Source organism: Mya arenaria, chromosome 10 (genome assembly GCF_026914265.1).
Source record: "Mya arenaria isolate MELC-2E11 chromosome 10, ASM2691426v1".
In the NCBI taxonomy this organism is placed as follows: Eukaryota; Metazoa; Mollusca; class Bivalvia; order Myida; family Myidae; genus Mya; species Mya arenaria.
The window spans coordinates 34,328,048-34,349,838 of NC_069131.1; the positions used below are offsets into that span (position 1 = coordinate 34,328,048).

Consider the following 21,791-nt stretch of genomic DNA (forward strand, 5'->3'; position numbering starts at 1 on the left):
TTTAGGTAGACAAAATATGCATTGATTACAAACGAATGCTCAATTTAAGACTGTTATTACCACATGTTTTTTTCTTTAAGCAGGACCATAATCCCAGATACCACGCTAAGAGGCTATATGTTTGATTCCTGAGGAAGAGGATCGTACTGCTTAAGTAACGGCTCATCTAGCGATCTAAAGTGAACCCCTGATCAACCCAAGTTACTTGGGTAATTCATTTGCTAATCAATCTTGATAATGATATTATGATCACAAACACTGTCCTCAAGCTTCAATATAGTTGAATAATGAATATTTACTTGGGGTTGTCTTGATAAGTTAATGAATAGTAACCGTCGAACGTCACGTATTACCTTCCTGCTTTGCACATGGTTATATCAAATATCGACATCTACTAAGGGAGTATTAATATGTACAGCACCGGACCTTTTTGACTCGAGTGTATGAACTAAAGCACGAATTATGCGTAGCGTGTGAAACAAATGTCAATACTACAACCAAACATTTCAAATATTTGTTTGTAAAAGGGTTATTGGATTATTATAATCGAAAAATTTTCTATTGAACGTTTTTTCAGTCTTGCTGATATCTTATCGTACAGATAAAGATCCTCAGGTGAATAGGTGATTGTAACCTCAAAGGCAAAGAAAATGGATCCAACCAGTCACATTGAAGAAAATTCTTTATTGTACAGCATATGTCATTATATTAGGGCAAAATGAAGCATGACTTAAACCGGTCGATACATAAAATGCAAGTATTATGATGTTGTGTAACTAAATCAAACAGAGAAGAATCCTGTTTTAAATTTGCGCAGATTCCTCAATGCACTGTAAAATTTAAGACATGCGATTTTGAGTGGGAAATGATATTTTAGTTTCATTAGACATTTTATCCATTCCACATATGGAAAATAATGTGATTATCTGGTATCTTTTCTCGACAATTGATATTAAAAAAAAATACAAAATATAAATATCTGTGTTTGTTTATTCTGTACATTGATCGATAATATATATTTTTTCATTATTTGTATATTCGTATTACAGATTATTTGAAGTACTTGTTCAGAAACATTGTTAGTATATAAAATACAAAGAACATCAGAAAAATCAATTGGAACCCCCAAAAAAGTATATACAAATACTAATATATTCTTTGCAGCAAAAGTAATGCAAACCATAAATACATAGGTGTAAACATTCATTACAATGGTCTTCTTCATGCAAATCTTTTCTATGTATATCACATCTCGTCTATGACATACCTTTAAACGCCTATAACACTTTAACACACTGAAAGGCTAGATTAATAAGAGCAATTATTTAAACAAAAAACCTTTCAGCCATTGGTTTCCATGTATCAAATATAGTGTGTATTCTGCAAAGTCCTCCAACATGATTGAATAGCTATAGTAAACAAGATGATAATGAAAATGTACAATGCGATCATAAAATATCAAAAAAGTTCCTACAGCCACTTCATTCACTATAAACAACGAGCGTAAAGCCCGAGCTATCAAAGGGGTTAATCGGTTCGGTGTTGTTAGTTTTCTGTAACAAATTGTCAAGCTAATCCTGCACATATTGACGCGCATAGATTATCTATGAATGTTTCTAATCAAATGCTACTTATCGCATGGTACGCTAGCATATTTAGCCTAATTGCCTATCGGATAATACTCTGATAAAATAAAACATGTGATAAAAGGACTCAAAAGCATAAATATATGCAAATATTTACAACGTTATTTACAACACAGTGCTCATTTTTCCATATTAAATACTAGCGTTCTGTTTCTTATGTAATGACGGTTATACAGATGATATGTTTGCAAGTATAACCATGTCTGCAAATGTTATACAGTACAGCTTTACATGTCATCATATATTTGTCAAATGGTTATTCATTTCTTCAAGTCAAGGACACACATCTGATGATATTGCTCTAAATTAGACAGCCGGCTTCATTCACTCTTATAATGTTTAACGCAGCATTCCCTCTTATAGTGTATAACGCAGCATTCCCTTTTAAATTGTATTACGCAGCATTCTCTCTTATGATGTATTACACAGCGTTTTCAGTTGCGTTCAAGGAATGGAGAACACACTCGTGGCAGAAGTAAAACTGCTCCTAAAATATCAAATTCATATAAAATTGCATTTAAAAATGAAGTATATGCATAAATTATTTTTGAATATATAAAAGGAAGGCATGCTCGTACTTTCAAAACATGATTGAACTGTAGTCAGTCTACACGATGAGAGCAAACGAGCACAATTAAGTTAGCGACGTAATAAAAATTCAAAACATCACGATGTAACAACAACGTAGTTACGTAGTTACTACTTCCTGTTCAATGTGACAGACAGCTTGACATAAATGTTAACAGTTGCAGAATTTAAATACAATATTAGTACAAATAGTTTGTGGTTAACACACAGAGATTTGCATAGACTCAAAATGTATTGTTATTAATACTCTGTTATTTTTGTTCAATAATTGTACAGTGAATTCATTAACATTCGTATTAAACAAGCATGGTTAAATTGCGTCTCTAGTTGAGTGTATGTTAGGACTTGAACCTTGTCCACTTTGAGAGGCTTATTGTTAATTATCTTCCCACTTCAATTGTCCCTGTAAGTTATTGGTTTCCATTGTATCATTGTGTTCCAAACCTATTATGAAGCAGATTATGAATCACAATCATACAAAATAGACTAATAGATAAATTATTGCATTGCAACAGTATTACCTTATTTGGAATAGCGAGTGGTCTTCTAACTTTGACATGATTCACCGCATTGACCACACTGACTTCATTATCTTCAATCAGTTTTTCGAGTAATATCGAGACAACACATAAAAGGCCGCTCTTTCCAGCACCATTCCTGTCACAAAGGCCATGTAAATTTATGGATGTTCAATCGTTAAATAAAATACAATGTTTTCATTCCCTCCATAAATTTGCGGTATGTTAGATGTTTAATTTACAGTATCAATCTATGCCTATCAATATCGGATTGTTCATTGTGATTTTGATTGTACAAAGGTTATGTTATAAAATAACAGACAATAATTAAAGGCGAATGGGAGACACGCAAACTTAGTACGTACAGACAATGCAACAGGATCGGTCCCTTGAGGCGAGATGATTTGGAAGCGTCTTCTACTTCATTGATGAATGCAACAAAGTGTTCTGCCGACTTCGGAATATTGAATTTTGTATCCCAGTCCAAGTATTCATAGTGTGGAATCATCACGTCTGTTTTGGTCTTTAATATAGCAATATCATACTTTCACAGGGAATGTTTGAGCTGTTATATAGTCAATGCATTTAACACTGCTGTGGTTGGAGGTGGTGCTATTGTTTAAGTCGTTGGTTGTGGTGCCTTTGCTGTTCTTGTTGTTTTGTGATCGTTGTTTATATTTATGTTTTTTGAATTTGTTTTCGGACGTAAGAAAACTGTTTTAAATTAAATTTAATTTTATAAAAAAAAAGAGAAAATGACATTTTGCTAATTTTGGTAAAATCACATGTCTTAAATCTGACCTTTCTTTCGTGTTCAAAATGTAGCATTCTTTTTACAAAGTGTGTCTCATTCAGAGCTGTGGATGATCGTACGGAAACCATATTCTTCTTCAATGTCCGATTGTCACAAGGAAAGTACAAGCCAATCCCCTGTATAAAACAATGTAAGTAGCAGGAAACCAATTGTTCGTATTTGCATTCCCTATAAAGGATATCATCATTGTATCTCAGTATGGGGTTCATTAGCTATCAAAATTTATAGAGAACGTATTTTATGTTTACGGACTAAATACATAAAAGTCGCTAAAATTCTACAACGTGCAGCCCATTTATTAATGACGCCATGATAGAACTTGTTTAACGAATAATATATATTATATATGCGAATATTGACAATCAATAATGACTTCCTTATAAATGATTTGACATTTATAAAAAAATCAGATTAAAACATGGTGTTATAATATTTGAAGGTAAGCGTAGAAGATTAAAAACGTAACTTTTTAAAATATATTGACAGTCTGATATTACCTCATGCTTTTCCAAGTGTCCCTCCATACTAACGATACATGAACAGTTTTCTTGAACAGCAAGTGTGATGAAATCAGAAACTGTATCAGGCAGAGGTGTTTGCGCAACCAAAAAACGATTTCTAGTTCTTAAACTCTAAAAGTACAGGTTTAAAAGGTCATAAATGATAATTCCAGCAATTCATTAAACGCAAATTATCATTTGAATATATAACATTCACTTACGTTGATGTATATTGCATTGATGTAATCAGATTCGCCTGGTTTCAAAAACAGATACAGACGTGGTCTATTGGAATCACCTAACGATATAAAATACCAAGAATACAGATCATGTATACACATAAACACAAATGTTCAACATTACAAGATATACAATTTTCAAATGAAAAGTGGTTTTGAAATTTCAATCTATTTGATGAGATATGTATATGTGTAAATCGTTGCATTTGAAACATATGTAATATATGTATGATTTCATGTTCTTTAAAGAAAAAAAGATCTTTTGCAAACAAAACAATCGAGGTACCTGGTATATCCGCGAGTTTCCTGTTTTTGATTGTTAGAAGCCGATTCCTTCCAGTAGCCTGTAGCTCCTTATCCGACTTTTGCTCTTGGTTCAATTGCAGTTTCTGAAACATAATGAGAATGCATTATTACATTTAAATATTATATTATACTATGATCATTTTTTCATATAAGCTTGAGTAAAATATGCACATAGTAATTCAAACATGGATTCATTTAAACAGTCTATACTTTCAGTAGCAATCGTACCTCAAACTGCTTGTGTACCTCCTGTTGGCTGGACATCGTCATATATTCATGGAAGTGGTCTCTTTTTATCAACGACCCCTCCATGGTCAATGAATGGACCAAAGCTTGGTAAAGAAACTTGTATTGACTCTTTAAATATAAATCATATATATTAAATAACCGTGATTCTTAGGCATAGGGTAACATCCAGTATTTGTTAATTTTCGACATATTGTTAATAACCTTTAAAGAATGCATTTTTGCTACATTTTGCTATTCATCTGAATCTGTCATGGGTTCTCTAAGATGAAATGAAATTGGTAATGAATAAAAAATATATTATGTACTTAACGAGAAAATAATGAAAAGTAAGGATTCAGTCTCCTTTCTGCCCATTAAATATATTGCTTTGAGTTCAACTACTATATTTAATTCTGATTTCCATCATTTTCAAAATCGAAATGGTACTTCTAAATTTCACATATCAATCCAATGGTTAACATACGTCGCCATAGAAGAAACTGAGATTTACTTACCACCAAATTGCGGAGAATAATTTACATTGTGAAATAACGCTTAAGAAATAAGGAACGGTGCCGTATTGCGACAAATGATTAATCGGAGACGTCATATTGTCTGAGCAAGGATGTCGATGGTTCGGGGTGTGAATTATAGTTGTCTATGGAGCGGACACGATCGTGATTCATAGCAGGTTATAACTCTATTCACAATAGTGATAACGCTTATAGCACTATTCACATTGCAAAAATAGTATTATACATTATATAACAGTTAACATCCCACCATAGTCTGAATCATGTTGAGTCTGTTCTTTCTCATGTTGAGAACACATCCCGGGATATCTATTGCTCCTTCCGCCTCACCCTCGTTAGTCAGAATGTCCAGAGCTATATAGGTTCCTGTTCTTCCAACACCAGCACTGAATTCAAACAGATGTCAATATCAGTCTTTTGAATTTTCCCTGAAGAGAGACTCAAACACGCATGTAATTTTAATTCTGTTAATCTAATTTTGATTTACAAGTAGCGTCAGTTGCAATGCGTGTTTTTCCATGCTTTATGATATTTTTCGAGAGTGTCCCAGTAAATCGTTGTATGTATTTTTATGTTTATATCTGGCATACAATACATTGAAGCTAACACTATTTCATCAGCAATTTACCTGAATGGAAAGCCGTTTAACTTAAAGAAATGATAACAGTCTGAAATTTGCAGCTTAAACATTTAACCATGTATGCCAAACTATGCATAGGATTTAGTGACTGTTTTAAATGACTTTTTGTAAGAAAATAACGTTTGGAAGACACGACAAAAACTTACTCAATGTTGAAAAACTGTTTCAAAAAATATTATGCACTGTTAGCGTGTGTGATTCCATAACACGTATCTAAATAGATTTATTGCGTTTGAAATTGTTTTATGAGGTTGAGTTCTTATTTAGTCAATGAGTCAATGTTTCTATTTATGTACTTCAGAGACGGGTTTATTCCACTATGCTATGCATTAGCCAATGCATTTAACAACTTAGATACACCTAAGTTACCGGAAAGGCCCGTCTATAAACGGCCTATTTCATACATTTTCCTAAGCCAAACCATGTATCCTAGTACATATTAATTTAACACATATTTAATTGTGTAATACAAAACCATGTAACATCTCTATTAAGAACATACCATGCAAAACGAATAATCACTGCTCGCATTAAATAGTCGCAATGGAACTGATACGGCTTTCATTAATAAGATTACCTTGTGATGGTAAGGGATCGCTTCTTAATCTAAACGAAGTTTAATGCATTGTTTTCGAATCGTTTATTATCATGAGTTTTTGGTGTAGGAGTCGTAAGCTTTTTAATTATTTCCTACACGTTAGGGATTGTACGCTTAAATAAATGTATCTGGAACACAGTTTGACATCTAACCTGCAATGCACAATTACTGGTCCGTTAAAGGTACTCGGCAAGGCGTTCACCCTCTGTCTTAACTCTATCAATGATGTAACATTATCAGGGACGTCTTTTGCTGGCCAGCTTGTGAATTGAAGATGATGGAGACTTCTTTCTTCGGAATTCTGTGTCCATGTTTAAAAAAGAAAGTAAAGAGCCAAGAAGAAGTTCATTAGATAACTATTTTATATGTGTTATGGTTATGGTCTTCAATATGTACAATCATATTGCTCTTCCGTTGGTACAGGCATATCTATATAACAATGAACGCCACATGTTCGGAAAACCCCTGATTAATATAAAACCGACGCATGGGTTTGGTCAATTGATGTTTTATTAGGGAAAAATGAAATGGATTTTTCATTGTTGTAGTTGGGTAATCCCAAAGACAAATTGTAAATGAAAAGTACAAAAATAAATCTTGAATACTTTAAAATGAACTCCATAAGTTTGGGAAAACATCTGGTCAGTGCTCGGACTTCAATAATCGTTAAGTGACATAATCTTGTCATACACCGAAAAGCTTAAACATTTACTTCTCAAAAAAGCTCGTTTATAGTCACATCAGAAATATCTAATTGAAATGTACCTTAGAAAGCGTAAATTGTCTCCAAATGAAATCTGCGTACAATTTGTCCACCTTGCACACAACTTCTATATCGCCGTATGGTATACGTTGATTATGATGAGGCCAATATTGCTCGCATTTGGTGCTCTGCAAAGAAACAAATATGTGACTAAAATTCAGGACCATCTAGTTAATGAACTTAAAGGCGAAGGCAGTATCTTTCTGTTGTTCTTCAAATGGCATACGACCATAGTGGAATGACCAAATCCATACATCTTGCATCTCTTTATAACATTTACTGACGTATACATGTACTTATAACCTAAAAGTTGATGTTGCTTTGTAATCCAGTTCAGAATTGTTTAAAAAATTTAAAGTATCAACAAAACCATACCATACTTTATAAGAAGTCTATTTTAATTAATATGTAATATTCAAAGTTCCACCCACATCAAACTTAATCATGGAAGGTAATCTACCTTTCATTAAAAGATCACATTACCTCACCCTCTACCAAATTGGTCAACATGACAATCTTCTCCACTTCCTGTTGCCAAACCATTCGCCAGAATTGACCGAAATCACCAAGCTGCTTAGCCATTGGACCTTAGAATTGTATTATTGATTCTAAAACATGTATATAATCAGCAAATATTCAATACCGTAAGCAATTAGGTTTTATATCAATTTAGTTAATTATTCACGAAAATGGTCGTTAACGTTGTGATATAATTGTTTTCATATTGCATTATAATACAATAAATTATGTGTTAGAAATACGTGAAACTTACCCAAAGTAGAAATGTATGCATTTCGTCTTCTGAATCCCTAAAAAGAGGAATCTCAACTGTGTTAGTTATAAGAACCTTAATTTATTAAAAGTGTTTATTCGCGTTTTTCCATTTATTCATGAAATATGTGCACAAATCCTGGCTTAAATAGTTCTACAAATGCAAATCATCCATCCTATAGCATATACAATATTAAGTTGGTCTGTAATGCCTAAGCCAGAGTGTTATATGACAGAACAGAACATAACAAAAACATGTATTTGGACTTGACCATTTCAAGTTCATCTTCAGACAAAAAATATACAAGCCACGTTAAATTATTAAAAATATAATGTTGATTAATTATACTTCCTTAAACACATAAAAAGAAACTTATTGGTGAGAATATATATATATTTTATGTTACACGAAAATATAATTATATAATTGATCTATCGTAATGAGTGAAAGGTTTGTCACTAATACGGAGCTTTAAATTACTGCAGTTTAAAGTAGGTGCAATGGTAATAATAATATTGATTTATTAAATGCATTTAATGACTATATAGGACTGATTCTAGTGTACAAATTAATGTTAAAGTATTGGCCACAACGACGCGTTTGTAATGTCTTTTACACAGAGATACGATATGTATTTGTTATCTAGAACAAGAGGCCTATTTCAATAAGGAATTGTAGCCATAACTGCACTAATATTTAATGTGCTCAACAAGAGTCACGATTTATCAACATTACAATTACATTCTACGTATGTTTACAATATATAATACCTAATACATGTTGGGACACCAGCTTGGAACGGTCTATAAACACGAGTTAATTATTGAGCGTTGGTGTTTTACTCAATTGTATTGCAAACATAACGATATAGAGTATATATTTGTTGATTTCGGTGTAAGATTGTACTTTCTATCACAAGTGTCATGGCAAAATTATTGTCAAGAGTTGAGAAGACAAACAGTTAAAGAATTTTTTATTTATCATTTATTTATTATATTATTAATTTTCTGCAACATTTTCTCATTCAGAAATGACGTTTTTAGTTTAGATCAAGGAGATTTTAAAAATAGTTCTTTAAGTTGATATGTTCCCTCCTAATCCCCAAATTATTATGTTCACTGTTCTTATTTCACTGGTGAAACACAACCTTTCATCAGAAAGCATGAAAGAAATTATGATATAACGTTTAATTTTAATAACCGATATCATTTTCATTCATAAAATGGGCTCCTGTGTTACTGACAATAGACTTATATAAAGGATAGATACAATCATTTTGCCTTTTAAGAAACAACATACGTCTATATAGCTTGCATTAATGTAGTCTGTGTCTCCGCCGCGTACTAAAACTCGCGTATCATCATCTGAAATGAAACAAGCAAAACATCTACTCTTGCAACGAATACAAATAGTATGAACAGGGTACAAAAATGAATTGGAATCCACAGGCACCAGCGTATATTTTTAACGCTATATAGCAATGAATGACAACTAAATTAAAAAGAAATTGTAAGTGGCCTTACACGGGTAGATTCTTCGATACTTATTTTTGTGCATGTTTAACTTTGTTTGTGAAACTTCAAAGGATTTCACAAAACCGTATGGAATTTTCTGCAATAGATAAATCGAATTAAACATATTAAAAGGCTAGTTCATTATGTTAACATTTCAACGCAAAGTATGTGCACATTACCCTCGAGGTAATGCCATGAGCAATTATGATGAAGTACAATAAGGCGGCGAAAGGTACCTGAAATTCTTCTTCTAGTTCCTTTAAAGAAATATTTTGTACATGTTCTGGAAGATCGGAAACATTCAGTTTGCTAACTTCTCTAGCGTTGTTATAATAAACACCACATCTTTCAACAAATAGTTTTGCAGTTTCATTTGCGAAAATATCATCTTCGTCTGCAAAATCATTAAATGGAGATAACATCAGGTTGATTTTAGAGAAACAAAACTTTTAGAGCATTACATTGAGTTGATATGAACAGATATTTCTCTGTAATAGATTAAGTTTGAATGTTAATGTGCACTTTAAACACGTATCCTCTCTTTATATATACTCAGTCATATCGTTAGTTGGAATTAACATTAGTTTTATGAAATGACACATTTCTCTGGCATTTCGTTAGTTTAAATTAACACGAGCTTTATAAAAACACATATTCGTCTGGCATATGGTTGGTTTGATTAAGCACAAACACCGTATACACAGAGTAAACGTTTTAAAAAAACACCTGTACCAAGTTCAAGATTGTCTTCTGTCAAATAAGGTGTATTTTTCCTATCAGAACTACCCGTAAGTAGACTTTCGTAATCGGGGTTTTCTATGATGATGACAGAGTGAAAATTGTCAGTATCCGCATTAGCGTTCCCTGCTCGCGCAGCTCCTAAAATACGAAAACAAGATTGTTGCCCTATTGTGTGTCTCTATTGAATTATCATTATGTGTTTGTTTGTTCAGTGGCTTATTATTTGATTGATAATCGTTCATAAAAGATGGGTCAATTTTCGTATAGATAAAGTAATTTAGCGTGTGGTGTGCACGTCTACCCAATGCGTATAATCGCTAATAATTTACTTAATTCAAACGTACTGTACCAAATCCTAACATCTTTAGTGCAAACATTATACGTTATAAAACACAAAAAGAACATAACTAATTGTACAGAGGGTTCATACGTACTTCCTTTTTTCACTGTTGCGTACAGGGCGGAAAGGTTCTCGGTTTCTTTTTTGGATAGTTTGCTTCTTCTGAAAATAAATAAGGTACCCTTTACATTTTCAGGTTTACTGTTACCAATATAACCTATGATTCAAAAATGAAGTAGCTTAAGTCAGAAGTAAATATTTAGTGTTCAACCTTCTCCGAAGCAAACAAAGTCCAACAACCACAATGACAGCAAGAGCGACTACTCCTCCGCCAATTCCTCCACCAAGAGCTTCAATTGACGATGGATGTTGTTCCACTACTGCTTCAACTGCGGACATTTCAAGAGCAAGATGAAATCAAAATAAAAATACTGTATAGAACAACTAGCAAACCAGGACCACTTTGTTCAGGAGTAATTTCAAACACGAATTGCACTAAAAATAATTCTGCTTTAGTAACAGAAAATTTTATTACATTTAATTCATTCTAAATGAATACTAATGTTGAAATAGTATACTGAGTCTAGTATTACCTTGATGACAAAATCTTCCCCGGTATCCTGTTTGGCAACCGTATAAACACATTCCTGACTCTTCAAAACAAAGTGTGCTATTGTTCTTTGGTGAACAATGGTCATCACACTTGTTTTCACATTTCTTTCCAAACGTATTTGTTATGCATCCATATTTACAATTGCCATCAATGCCACACTTGGAATATTTACAGGTAGTGCTGCATTCTAGTCTACATTTAGGTCCATACTTGGTATTATTTTTGCATTGTGTGCACGATCCATCTGCTTGACTGCAAGATAAACATTCTTGGGCACATTTGTTGTCACAGGTTTGATTCCAGTATCCATTTGTGCAGCCTTGAATACAATTTCCCGAAGACGAATTGCATTTATTATTAACGCATTGTGAATTGCAAGCTTCACATTGTCCATTTCTATTTGGATAATATCCTCTCTTGCAAATGATGCAATTAATTATATTAAAAAACTTAGCACATGAAAGACAATTCTCAAGATAGCACAAGCAACATTTACCATCATTTGGATAAAAGGAGGTGTTCGTGCATGAGTTGCAGTTAACTGAATTATCGCAAATATCTGTTCTACATGTACACAGTTGCTGCGTGTTCGAAAACCCAGGTTTGCATTCGGAACATACGTCGTGTTGTTTACAAGATAGACATGACTCCGGGCAAGACATGTTACAGTGTTCTCCGAAATACCCACGTCTGCATGATAAACACGACCCATGCTCTTTTTTGCAATTATTTCCTTCGCACTCATCAGGACAAGGTATTTTGCAGGATACCCCAAAGTATCCGTCATTGCACGTTAAACAATGGGACTCATTTCCGCATGTCTTACACCATTGAGGGCATGTTTGCTCACACAGGTCTCCATAGTGTTTATTGTCACATGTGTCACATTTATCTCCTGTCCAACTAGATCTACATGTGCATGATCCGTCTAGTGCTGAACATGTATCAGAGCATCCTGTAGAACATTTCTGTGTACAGTCGTGACCGAAATAACCCGCGACACACTGGTCACACGTCTCTCCGATATAATTGGCATTGCAATCGCATGCAGCATTTGTTGACACACAATTACCGTTAACGCAGTTTGCTGTACATCTATACTGACATATATTTCCAAACCATCCATCCGTACATGACGTGCACTTTGTAGAATTGACACACGTTATACAGTAATTGGGACATTTTTCACATAGTTCTTGTTGTAGAAAATAACCGTCAATACACCCATGACACTGTGAATTAAGAGAACACTTACATCCCGTGTTTTGACATTTCTTGCATGCACCATTTGTAAGGTAATATCCGTGCCTGCATCCAATACAACCGGATTGTTTATTGCATTCCAAACAGTTATATCCACAATAATGCTTACAATTGGCACCATAATATCCGGTATTACATTCTGTGCAACAGTGCCATTTCTGACACGTTTTACAATGACTACTACACTCAGATTCACACTTGTAACCATAAAAGCCAGTTTTACACTCTTGACAGCTATGTCCTCTGTCGCCGTTACATATGGCACAATTAGTATATCGGCATTTGTTATCACACTTATCACCCCAATATCCATCTAGGCAGCCATAATTGCAGTAATCTCCGACTCTACATTTGTTGGACCGTCCGGTTTTGCAGCAACCACAGTTCTGACACTCAATTAGAATTCCTATGCGACATACAAAACATTTTTTTCACTCCACAAGTAAATTAAATTGTTTGGACTGATGCCGTATCATGGGACTTTGGAGAACATATTCTGATACCGATGGTATCATTAATGTACGTGCATTAAGCCTTCACGAAAGAACACTGAAATGTTCAAGCCTACGCAATCCCCTTTTAAAAATATAACAAAAACTAGAGTATTAGAGCGATAGTCTTTGGTAAACGTATTACAACTTTACTCATATGACGTTGTACCTACCTGGAGATTTATATCAAGTACCTTTACTTGTAGTATAATAAGTAAATATGTGGAATCTCATATGACTGACAAAAGTAATTACATATATACTATTTTAGTTTGTTGAGTCGTTTGTCCATAATGACGGTTATTATAGCATACTGGCACACAATGAAATCACCTTTTATATTATTTTTGCACTATACTTTCATTTATATGGTTATGACCTATATCTATAAAACAAAATCACCTTAGTTTAATTAATAAATGAACTTCCAAAAACTTCCAAAGCCACTATAGGAAAATTGAGAGATTTCTTTACTCTTGATGCATATAAGCCTTTACCATAATTTTGAAACAACCAGTATGTTTATAGATGACTTTGTAGTTATTATTAAGTTTTTCACAATAATCCGGAAACTATTATGTCAAATGACGGTAAACAATCCAGAATTGCAGAACATTACATATATCAATGTAATTTAAATCGCCAAACTTAAAACCGTGTAGATTCATTGTTTAATAAAGGGGTGTAAATGCATTTTATTTATTTTTTGACAGGAGAATAAGCATTCGATGAACTTTTATTACAGCAAAATAAAAAGATATTCAATATTCATTCAATAAAGCTGAATAAACAAGCATGTACTATGACAACAAGATAAATGAGTACTCAATATGTATTTAGTTTAGCTTTATAAATATGCATTCAATATGCATTTATTTCAGCAGAATAAATGAGAACTCAATATGCATTTATAACAACAAAATAAATGAGTACTCAATATGCATTTAGTTCAGCGCAATAAATATGCATTCAATATGGGTTGTTTTTTCAGCAGAATAAATGAGTACTCAATATGCATTTATAACAACAAAATAAATGAGTACTCAATATGCATTTTGTTTAGCGGAATAGATATGCATTCAATATGCTTTTATAACAGCAGAATAAATGAGTACTCAATTTGCATTTATAACAGCAGAATAAATATGCATTCAATAAGCATTTATAACAGCAGAATAAATGAATACTCAATATGCATTTATTAAAATGTAATAAATGAGTGCTCAATATGCATTTAGTTCAGAGAAATAAATTAGCATTCAAAAAGCATTATTGTAGCAGAATAAATAAACGTTTAATAAGCATTTATTACAGCAGAATATAATATGCTTTTCTTTCAGCGGAATAAATAGGCAATATACATTACAAATGATATCATGAAATGTGACGGAATAAAACAGAGGAAACGATCGACATACTCCTTAAAAGAATCTACAGTTAGCTTAATTGTTAGTATATAAATACAGAATCAATATATCAGATATATTAGAGAGTTTTGAATGAACATAATTGCTATCGCAGTTAAATGTGACTAAAGTTAAAACATTTAACTTATTTTTAACTTTGAATATTAGTTTAAAAATGTCATACAGAAGACTTACTAAATAAACATATGTGTTGCAACTTTTGCAAAATCAGGTTTTTTTTGAACAGACAACAATGTTAAATTAAAATTCTTCGAACATGAATTATCTCTTGAAAATATTTTTTGAAAATGAAACTATTTTGAAGTCGACACAAATATTCTTCTGCAGACTAAGAGTTTTATTCCACCTGTTTGAAAATTCAAACGGAAATATTAAATGTAACCATTTTCATTTTAGAATGACGATGCTTTTCATGTTTTTTATGTTTATCAAGAGATATTTTAGAAAAAGACCTATTCGTATGTACCTGTCCATATCTTGATTTTTGAAAGAAATGCAAAACAATATTATGTTTCTTATCCGTCTGAGTACAAGTATATAGAAATGTATGTTGATTGTTAAAGAAGCTTTGTGTTTAAGGCTAACACTGTGAATGATGTATGTGGAAGTTTAACGTTGTTTCTGTCCATATGCACTTCTTATTACTTTAAATACTACAGTTTCATACTTTACTTTACCTATAAGATGTTTGTGTTTATATCTGTAGCTTCAAAGACGATTCACCTGGTGAAAATATGTTTGTTATCATTTCCTCGCTTTTGAATACACTGCATTGTTTTAATAGCAATAGTTTAATTTCCATTCATTTTTTTTGAGAAAAAAAAGATAAAACATTTAGCAACTGTAGTGTCAAGATGCATATCACGCGAACACTAATGAAGATGGTATTGTAGTTTGATGATTGTTATACATTTCTTCTTCACAGAAGTACGCGGGCTTGAAATATAACAAATGGCAACACCAAAGGGGCCCGGAAATTGAAACAATATCAATTATAGGTTGCTAAGTCCGGGCGACCATATTTTTTGTATGTTATATAAAAGTCATATAGTTTTGAAAACAAACATCTAAGTTGGTAAGAAAAAAGAGTGTAATGAGAAATAAAGGGAAAAACGAAAAAATACTGACCTTGAGCTTGCACAAATATCAGCCACAGAACCACCACATGGAAGCAAACCTCCATGCTGATGTCATGAAAAAATACAACTTAAATACATTCAAATAGATATGTCATAACTTAAATTAAAGCAACACAATTATAGCAAGTATTGTATGCTTCAAAACATATGCAAACTTTAAATTGTTACTTCGTTTGTTTCCAAATGAATTGCGATTTAAAGATGAATTGCCTTTTAAATATGTCACCACACACATCACGGCAAGTAATCAAATTTTTAAAACATATTCCTAATTCAAATTCCTTGGTTTCTAAATGCATCACGATTTTGAAATTAATCATCATTTAATCATCAAGTTTAAACAATCCAGCCTCGAAACTGTTTGACAAAGAAACAAGGAAACGCTTGCTGATTGTTTTACGGGATTTGTGGTTTACGTATTCATATAAATTTCATGATAAATGTTAAGCTTTATAAAGAGTGTGTAAACGCCTTCAATATTAAAAAAGTAAATGAGGATAATTAATCCCACATACCACACTCTTAGACAACAATACCACTCGCTAAAAAATACAAGACTTTTAGTTACAACAATAGAAAATGAATGTATTATACATGTTGAATAATAGTGTTAGAACAACTAGAACGATAATTTGTTATCTACTCAGGCCAGTACTTATACCTAAATTAAAAGTATATTTAATAGTTCACGTATGCAATTTAGATCAAAGGTACATATTTCATATTTTAAATTTAAAAATTAAACCTTATATTACGATTACGCTCAGGTTCGATATAACCTAATAATTCTTTTTATTACGTATTTCATTTTCAACACTTTCTTAAAGTGTTCAAAGTAACGTTTTCTTACTGCAGTGCTATTGTTTCAGTCAACATTTTGTAAAATATAAGAAATGACTACTATTTAAAGGGTCTTTTATTTTTTTTTACTTTCGGTGTATTACTCATTGCACGGGCTTATTTCTTTTACAATCATAGTCAAATATTCTGTAATTACCTCCCTATCTATCATAATAAAAGCGGTATTACGGTGGTATTCTTAAATGCTGTCAATATCAATATCTAAAATGCACTTGCCCATCTTTGCATCCTCTTGATGCATGTCTAACCTTTACATTTACATGGTGATTGTGTCCAGCTCAAAGATAAAAACTCTAACAATGTATGTCATGTGTTTACGTTCCGGATAGCAAAATTCGATCCTAGGGCACCTGCGTTGCCAGGTAAGGAGGCTTGTCTTACTTAAATGCCATATATTTTTTCTAGCATACCTTAAGTAACATTTTGTATAAAAAGAACTACATAGAAAAACGCATTTTTGTACATTTCACCAATAAGCGCGTGCGATGATATTTTATGACGTCATGACGCGCAGTAATTTTTATTCACTGCATACGTTAGGAAGTTCGTTCAGTATCACGTCTTTTAAGGGTTACTTTGCTTTATTTTGAAGGTATTTTTTGTTAAGTTAATGGTTATAGATCTCATCTATTGAAATGTCATAATTATATTTACATAAATAATAAAAGAAATAAAAATTATTAAATCACAGCGCGTGATTTACCTGGCATGGGGGGAGGTTCCAGATGGAATTTACAAGCACGACTGAATTCATCGGAAATGCATCAGGTGTGCTAGAAAAAATATTTCTTCTAATACCAGTAACAACATGTAGGTCATTATATGCTTGACTTCTCTACGGTAATAGTATCATTATTTTTAAAACTGGTCGAAAATTGTACATAATTCATTTCAATAAAATAAACAAGGTGATAAAAAAATATTGTTTGAATCAAGACCACTCGAATAAATCCTCTGTAATAAACAGTTTAAATCCTGGTACCTGGTATGTTTTTTTTTCCACTGAAGCATATATCTGACGCAGTGACCTCCATTGACGAAGCTTGAGTTTGAACTATATAGTAAACATAATGCAATTACAACTAATGAATGAACTGTTTCTGTATACAGTAGAACACCGCTATTTCGAAGTCGTCGGGACCCAGCTAAATTCTTCGAAATAACGATTATTCAAAATAAACATTGAGAGAAATAATCCGAAGTTCCACCAACGATTGTCTCAGAAATCCGGCGCATCCGAATTCTACTCTACCGGCGTCAGTAAATATTTGTGTCGTAAAAATTTCAAATGGCTGCATTATACCATTGTATTTTACACTATGTGACGTCGCTTTACTCCCTTCCCCTTTACTGCCGATCCGGATATCCTCCCGGGTTTAATACCGGGCCCTTCTCCAGATAGCTCGGCAGTGGGTCGAGTGATAAAGCATCGATCGGTGTTGTTGTGGCAGACATTTCGAATGACGATTTTACCGAAAAAAACATCCGTTATATACAAATAATATCACTCAACATTTATCACTGTATAACATATACAATAAAAAGCTAAATACAGGTTTTAAATATGTCACATAATGTGATGGTATACCTTCCGTCAATAATCATGGCACATATACCTACCACGTGTGCCATTATAGACAGGATTTTAACCTCTTACTTTATGATCCCTCTTCTTAATGCTCATTGGCCATTCTAAAATTGATATTGATGTAATATAACCAGTCAATGTAATTTGCCGTATTTGGGTTATGCGGTGTTTCACTTGATTAAATTGTTATCTGTCATCAAGCCTCGAAAGCTTTAATCAACGTGCTGATAAAACTTAATTTGTAATTTGTAATTATATATTGTCATTAGCGTTTCACGTTCATGTTTCGTAACGTATCAACAATGAAGTGATCGAGTCTTTCCGGCCTTATTATAACGTCATTTGATCAACTGTTTCCGGTAAAGTCGGGTCGTTCTATTAACAGGATAAATAAGAAAGAATTATTGCAAGATTTTCTTACATGAAATTAGGTATTTTTGGAAAGAGATAATTAAATGTTGGTGTCAATATAAATAATGACTTGCGTAATTGGTGTCATTATCGAGGTAATGAACGTTAGATTGGTTTAAGTACGCGTGGAATCCTTCAATCTATGCACATTTTAACCTGTCAAACTGCGTTCATTAACCTAAAATGACATAAAACACGCAATTCATTCCTTAGAAATATGGTGTTATCCGATTAAATTTTAATAACATGATACAAATAAATAGCTATAAAGTCTCTTAGTGGCAACACATTTTATTGTTATGTTATCATAAAAACGTACTGCTGAGACTTATAGAAACTATGACACAATGTGCTCATGTATGGTATATGTTGATTATTATATGTCTAGCAGTTTCCTTTCCCAAAACCAACAGTTCAACTAATGCACGCCGTTTTAAAAATCTGTACCACTTTACTGTCGATTTCTGATCCCATATCATGATAGAACGGTTATTAGTCTAGGAACTTCTTTCGCGTCGCAGAATTTAGCGTGATAAAAATAACTGAAAAATGTCTTATTTTAGGAACATAACATGAAAGGCTTTTACTCGTGCCACCAGCAGCAGGTTAATATTCAACAACTTTATATTCAAAGACACATGATGAGCACGACATTTTCTCAACTGAGAAAACTTGATGTATCTTGGCAAATGTTTGCAAATTTGAATCATTAACGAATTGTATGATGAGTAGCTAACCAAAACAAAAAAGAAGACGATTTCGCGCAATCGATAGTAAAATAAGATGGCAATTTGTAGTGTTTGTTTCATGAACTTCCCTCAGTTTTCTTTCGACCGAGTTGTTCAAATGGTCGCGTTACAACATAGTACAATTAATATAATTAATATACCTTTTTGTGCTGTGACATTTAATAATTGTTTTTTGTATAAGCATTATTTTGTTACTGAGATATAAATTCCTTTGTCGTTATTTTGCTCAATAAAGTGAATTCTGTAAATGCTGACTTGTTTCGCTAGAGAAGCTTCCCTTTACTTCAATACACAAAAGTACATTACTTATTCATATGTGGCTGTTGTCTTGATTTCCAATTTGATTTTGACCATTGCCAACACACAACAGAGCTGTTCACGTTACAGATGTGATGATTTGTAAACACTAATTTGATTAAAGCTTAAAATACAAAGCAAATAAAGTGTTAATTTTGTTTCTGTAACATAATAGATGATTTTGATACTTTGGATAGAAAGATGGACGGGCTGAGGTCGGGCAAGAAAATTATTGCGGGGAATTGGGCTTAAAAGATGGACGAGATAAAATGTTAACAAACAGGAGGCTTATAAAGAGTTTGAGACTAAATGATTGACGACGAGGGTGAGGGAGGGCTGTCGCCTTTTACCAAGGATTGAAATTATAACTAGTATGCAAACACTGTACGGCTTGCGTAGAGTCAGTCATTTGTTCATATTTGTGCCATATCATTTGAGTCGGAAGTCGTATTACATAGTCAATTAGAGCCGCACCATTACATTTACGTTTGCTGCAAATCATACACTTGCTCAAAAGCGCGGGATTATCATACTGACCCTTCTATTCGTAATACTTTGTTCCCCACTTTAAAGGGCCTTATTGAAATCTTAAACTATAGCAAGGACATCATTGGTCTCGTAACGATTGTCTGTTTATGCATGACAGGGAATATGTTAATATATATATATATATATCTTTATTTTTTTAGTTAAGTTTTGTTTTTTATGTAGTATATGTTTGATTTCCCTTTACAAATCATTACACACGCTTCATTGATTATCAAAATCTACCACAATCTTTAATTCTGCAAAAATTGGATATATTTATAACAGTTATAATCCAAAAACTTGAAATACCCTATTAACCTTGACAATTGTTTTGTTTGGAACAATTATTTAGGGATACCATATGAAAACGAGAATAACTGAGCAATCAGGACATTTGTGTTCACATAATGAATAATCACAAACAGGTAGGGCACCCAGAACGTGAGTAATTTAGATTATGCAGGGGCGCTATACTACGTTATCAATGATAGAGTTCACAAAATAGAGTTTCGCATAATCAAATACCGTTGAAATGTATCTAATATCATGCCCCTTTCCAGAATCAGATCGTGTGCCTTATTCAATTAATGAAATGCCAATGCAAGACCCCGGTTTCTTGACGCACGTTACAAGTCTCTTGTAACAGGATTTAGCTGAACTCACTTATTTTATTTTAGTCCTATTTAAAATGAAATCTTATTTATAATTATAACGATGATCCATTTATTTCTTTAATGAAATGAACATTGAGTGCGCTTGTTACGCTTAAGAACTTTCGTGAATTTGGGGCCGGGAATGGAGGATATACACACTTTATTAACATTGAGTGACTTGAAGTTTAACAGTGGTGTTCAGAGTTATTTGAAATAACTTTCCTAATGCAATAACAAAACAACTTTGTCCACTTGAACATTTTCATCCTGATATGAATATAATGAAAGCGTAACCTTCATGCCTGATCAATGTCCACTATTCCTTGTTTTTGTTAACCGCTTCATATGGTAATTGTTATGTCCTCATTCAATAACCTTTAGAATTTTGACAGGTACAGTTTACTACCACGAATATTATTTGGTGTAAGATAATGGTTGCGAATGGAAATTCCTTAAATTTCGCAGTAACTGTAGGCTCTTATTCTAGCTAATGGAACGTATTGCATCTTTTGGGTCCTTTGACATGTAGAGATACTTTTGATTTAAGATAATTCGATCTCATTTAATGTCAATATATAGTTTATATAGTCACACGTGACACGCGGAAACCAAACACTTCCACATCAGAGCCTTGAATGTATCATGTACGTGGTCATTAGTATAATTTTTGTAGGGTTCGCGACCGCTTGAAGAGTTGCGTTTTTAACATATACTTACAAACTATCAATTAACCGGGAATATTAGTAGTGTGTACATACGATTAAGGCTAAGGATGCATAGGGCCTATTTAAATATGATCCTAGGCTAGATAAACTAAGAATAAGTTGCACACACGATACAGCCGTTTGAGTGTCATGCTGTTATAATATACAATATTTGTTCGTCTATAATGTTTTCTCAGATATAAACCCTTTAATTATATACACATTATGTACAAAAAGGCGGAAACATTTCATGTTTAAAACGAGGAAAAAATAATTTAATTAAGTATTATAGGTATACTAGTTTATTTACAAATATAAGCACATTGA

At 32.8% G+C, this 21,791-nt stretch overlaps 2 protein-coding genes across 2 annotated transcripts; both read right to left on the reverse strand.

The window, feature by feature from the left end:
• Positions 1–696: 696 nt before the first annotated feature.
• Positions 697–7,972, reverse strand: LOC128205317 (receptor-type tyrosine-protein phosphatase kappa-like). Its single transcript, XM_052906850.1, has 12 exons — positions 7,857–7,972; positions 7,376–7,501; positions 6,763–6,911; positions 5,623–5,758; positions 4,840–4,968; positions 4,592–4,694; positions 4,288–4,364; positions 4,064–4,198; positions 3,554–3,682; positions 3,118–3,275; positions 2,756–2,891; positions 697–2,133 (listed from the first exon to the last, which is right to left on the reverse strand). Exons 1-12 carry the CDS (start codon positions 7,953–7,955, stop codon positions 2,068–2,070), a joined length of 1,443 nt encoding a protein of 480 aa, XP_052762810.1. The 5' UTR covers positions 7,956–7,972; the 3' UTR covers positions 697–2,067.
• Positions 7,962–17,734, reverse strand: LOC128204624 (receptor-type tyrosine-protein phosphatase F-like). The gene is made up of 10 exons (XM_052906025.1): positions 17,517–17,734; positions 17,238–17,307; positions 15,663–15,718; positions 10,835–10,902; positions 10,386–10,538; positions 9,896–10,053; positions 9,669–9,756; positions 9,445–9,509; positions 8,146–8,182; positions 7,962–7,981 (listed from the first exon to the last, which is right to left on the reverse strand). Exons 1-10 carry the CDS (start codon positions 17,543–17,545, stop codon positions 7,962–7,964), a joined length of 744 nt encoding a protein of 247 aa, XP_052761985.1. The 5' UTR covers positions 17,546–17,734.
• Between the last annotated feature and the right edge of the window lie 4,057 nt (positions 17,735–21,791).

Coding starts and splice junctions, on each gene's coding strand:
- LOC128205317 (XM_052906850.1), bottom strand. CDS start 7,955: ATGGCTAAGCAGCTTGGTGATTTCGGTCAATTCTGGCGAATGGTTTGG. Junction 6,912..7,375: donor GACAATTTACGCTTTCTAAG/GTACATTTCAAT, acceptor ACATGGACACAG/AATTCCGAAGAAAGAAGTCT. Junction 4,365..4,591: donor GAAACTCGCGGATATACCAG/GTACCTCGATTG, acceptor TTATATCGTTAG/GTGATTCCAATAGACCACGT.
- LOC128204624 (XM_052906025.1), bottom strand. CDS start 17,545: ATGCTTCAGTGGAAAAAAAAACATACCAG. Junction 15,719..17,237: donor GGAACCTCCCCCCATGCCAG/GTAAATCACGCG, acceptor TCATGACATCAG/CATGGAGGTTTGCTTCCATG. Junction 9,510..9,668: donor GTATCGAAGAATCTACCCGT/GTAAGGCCACTT, acceptor GTTTCATTTCAG/ATGATGATACGCGAGTTTTA.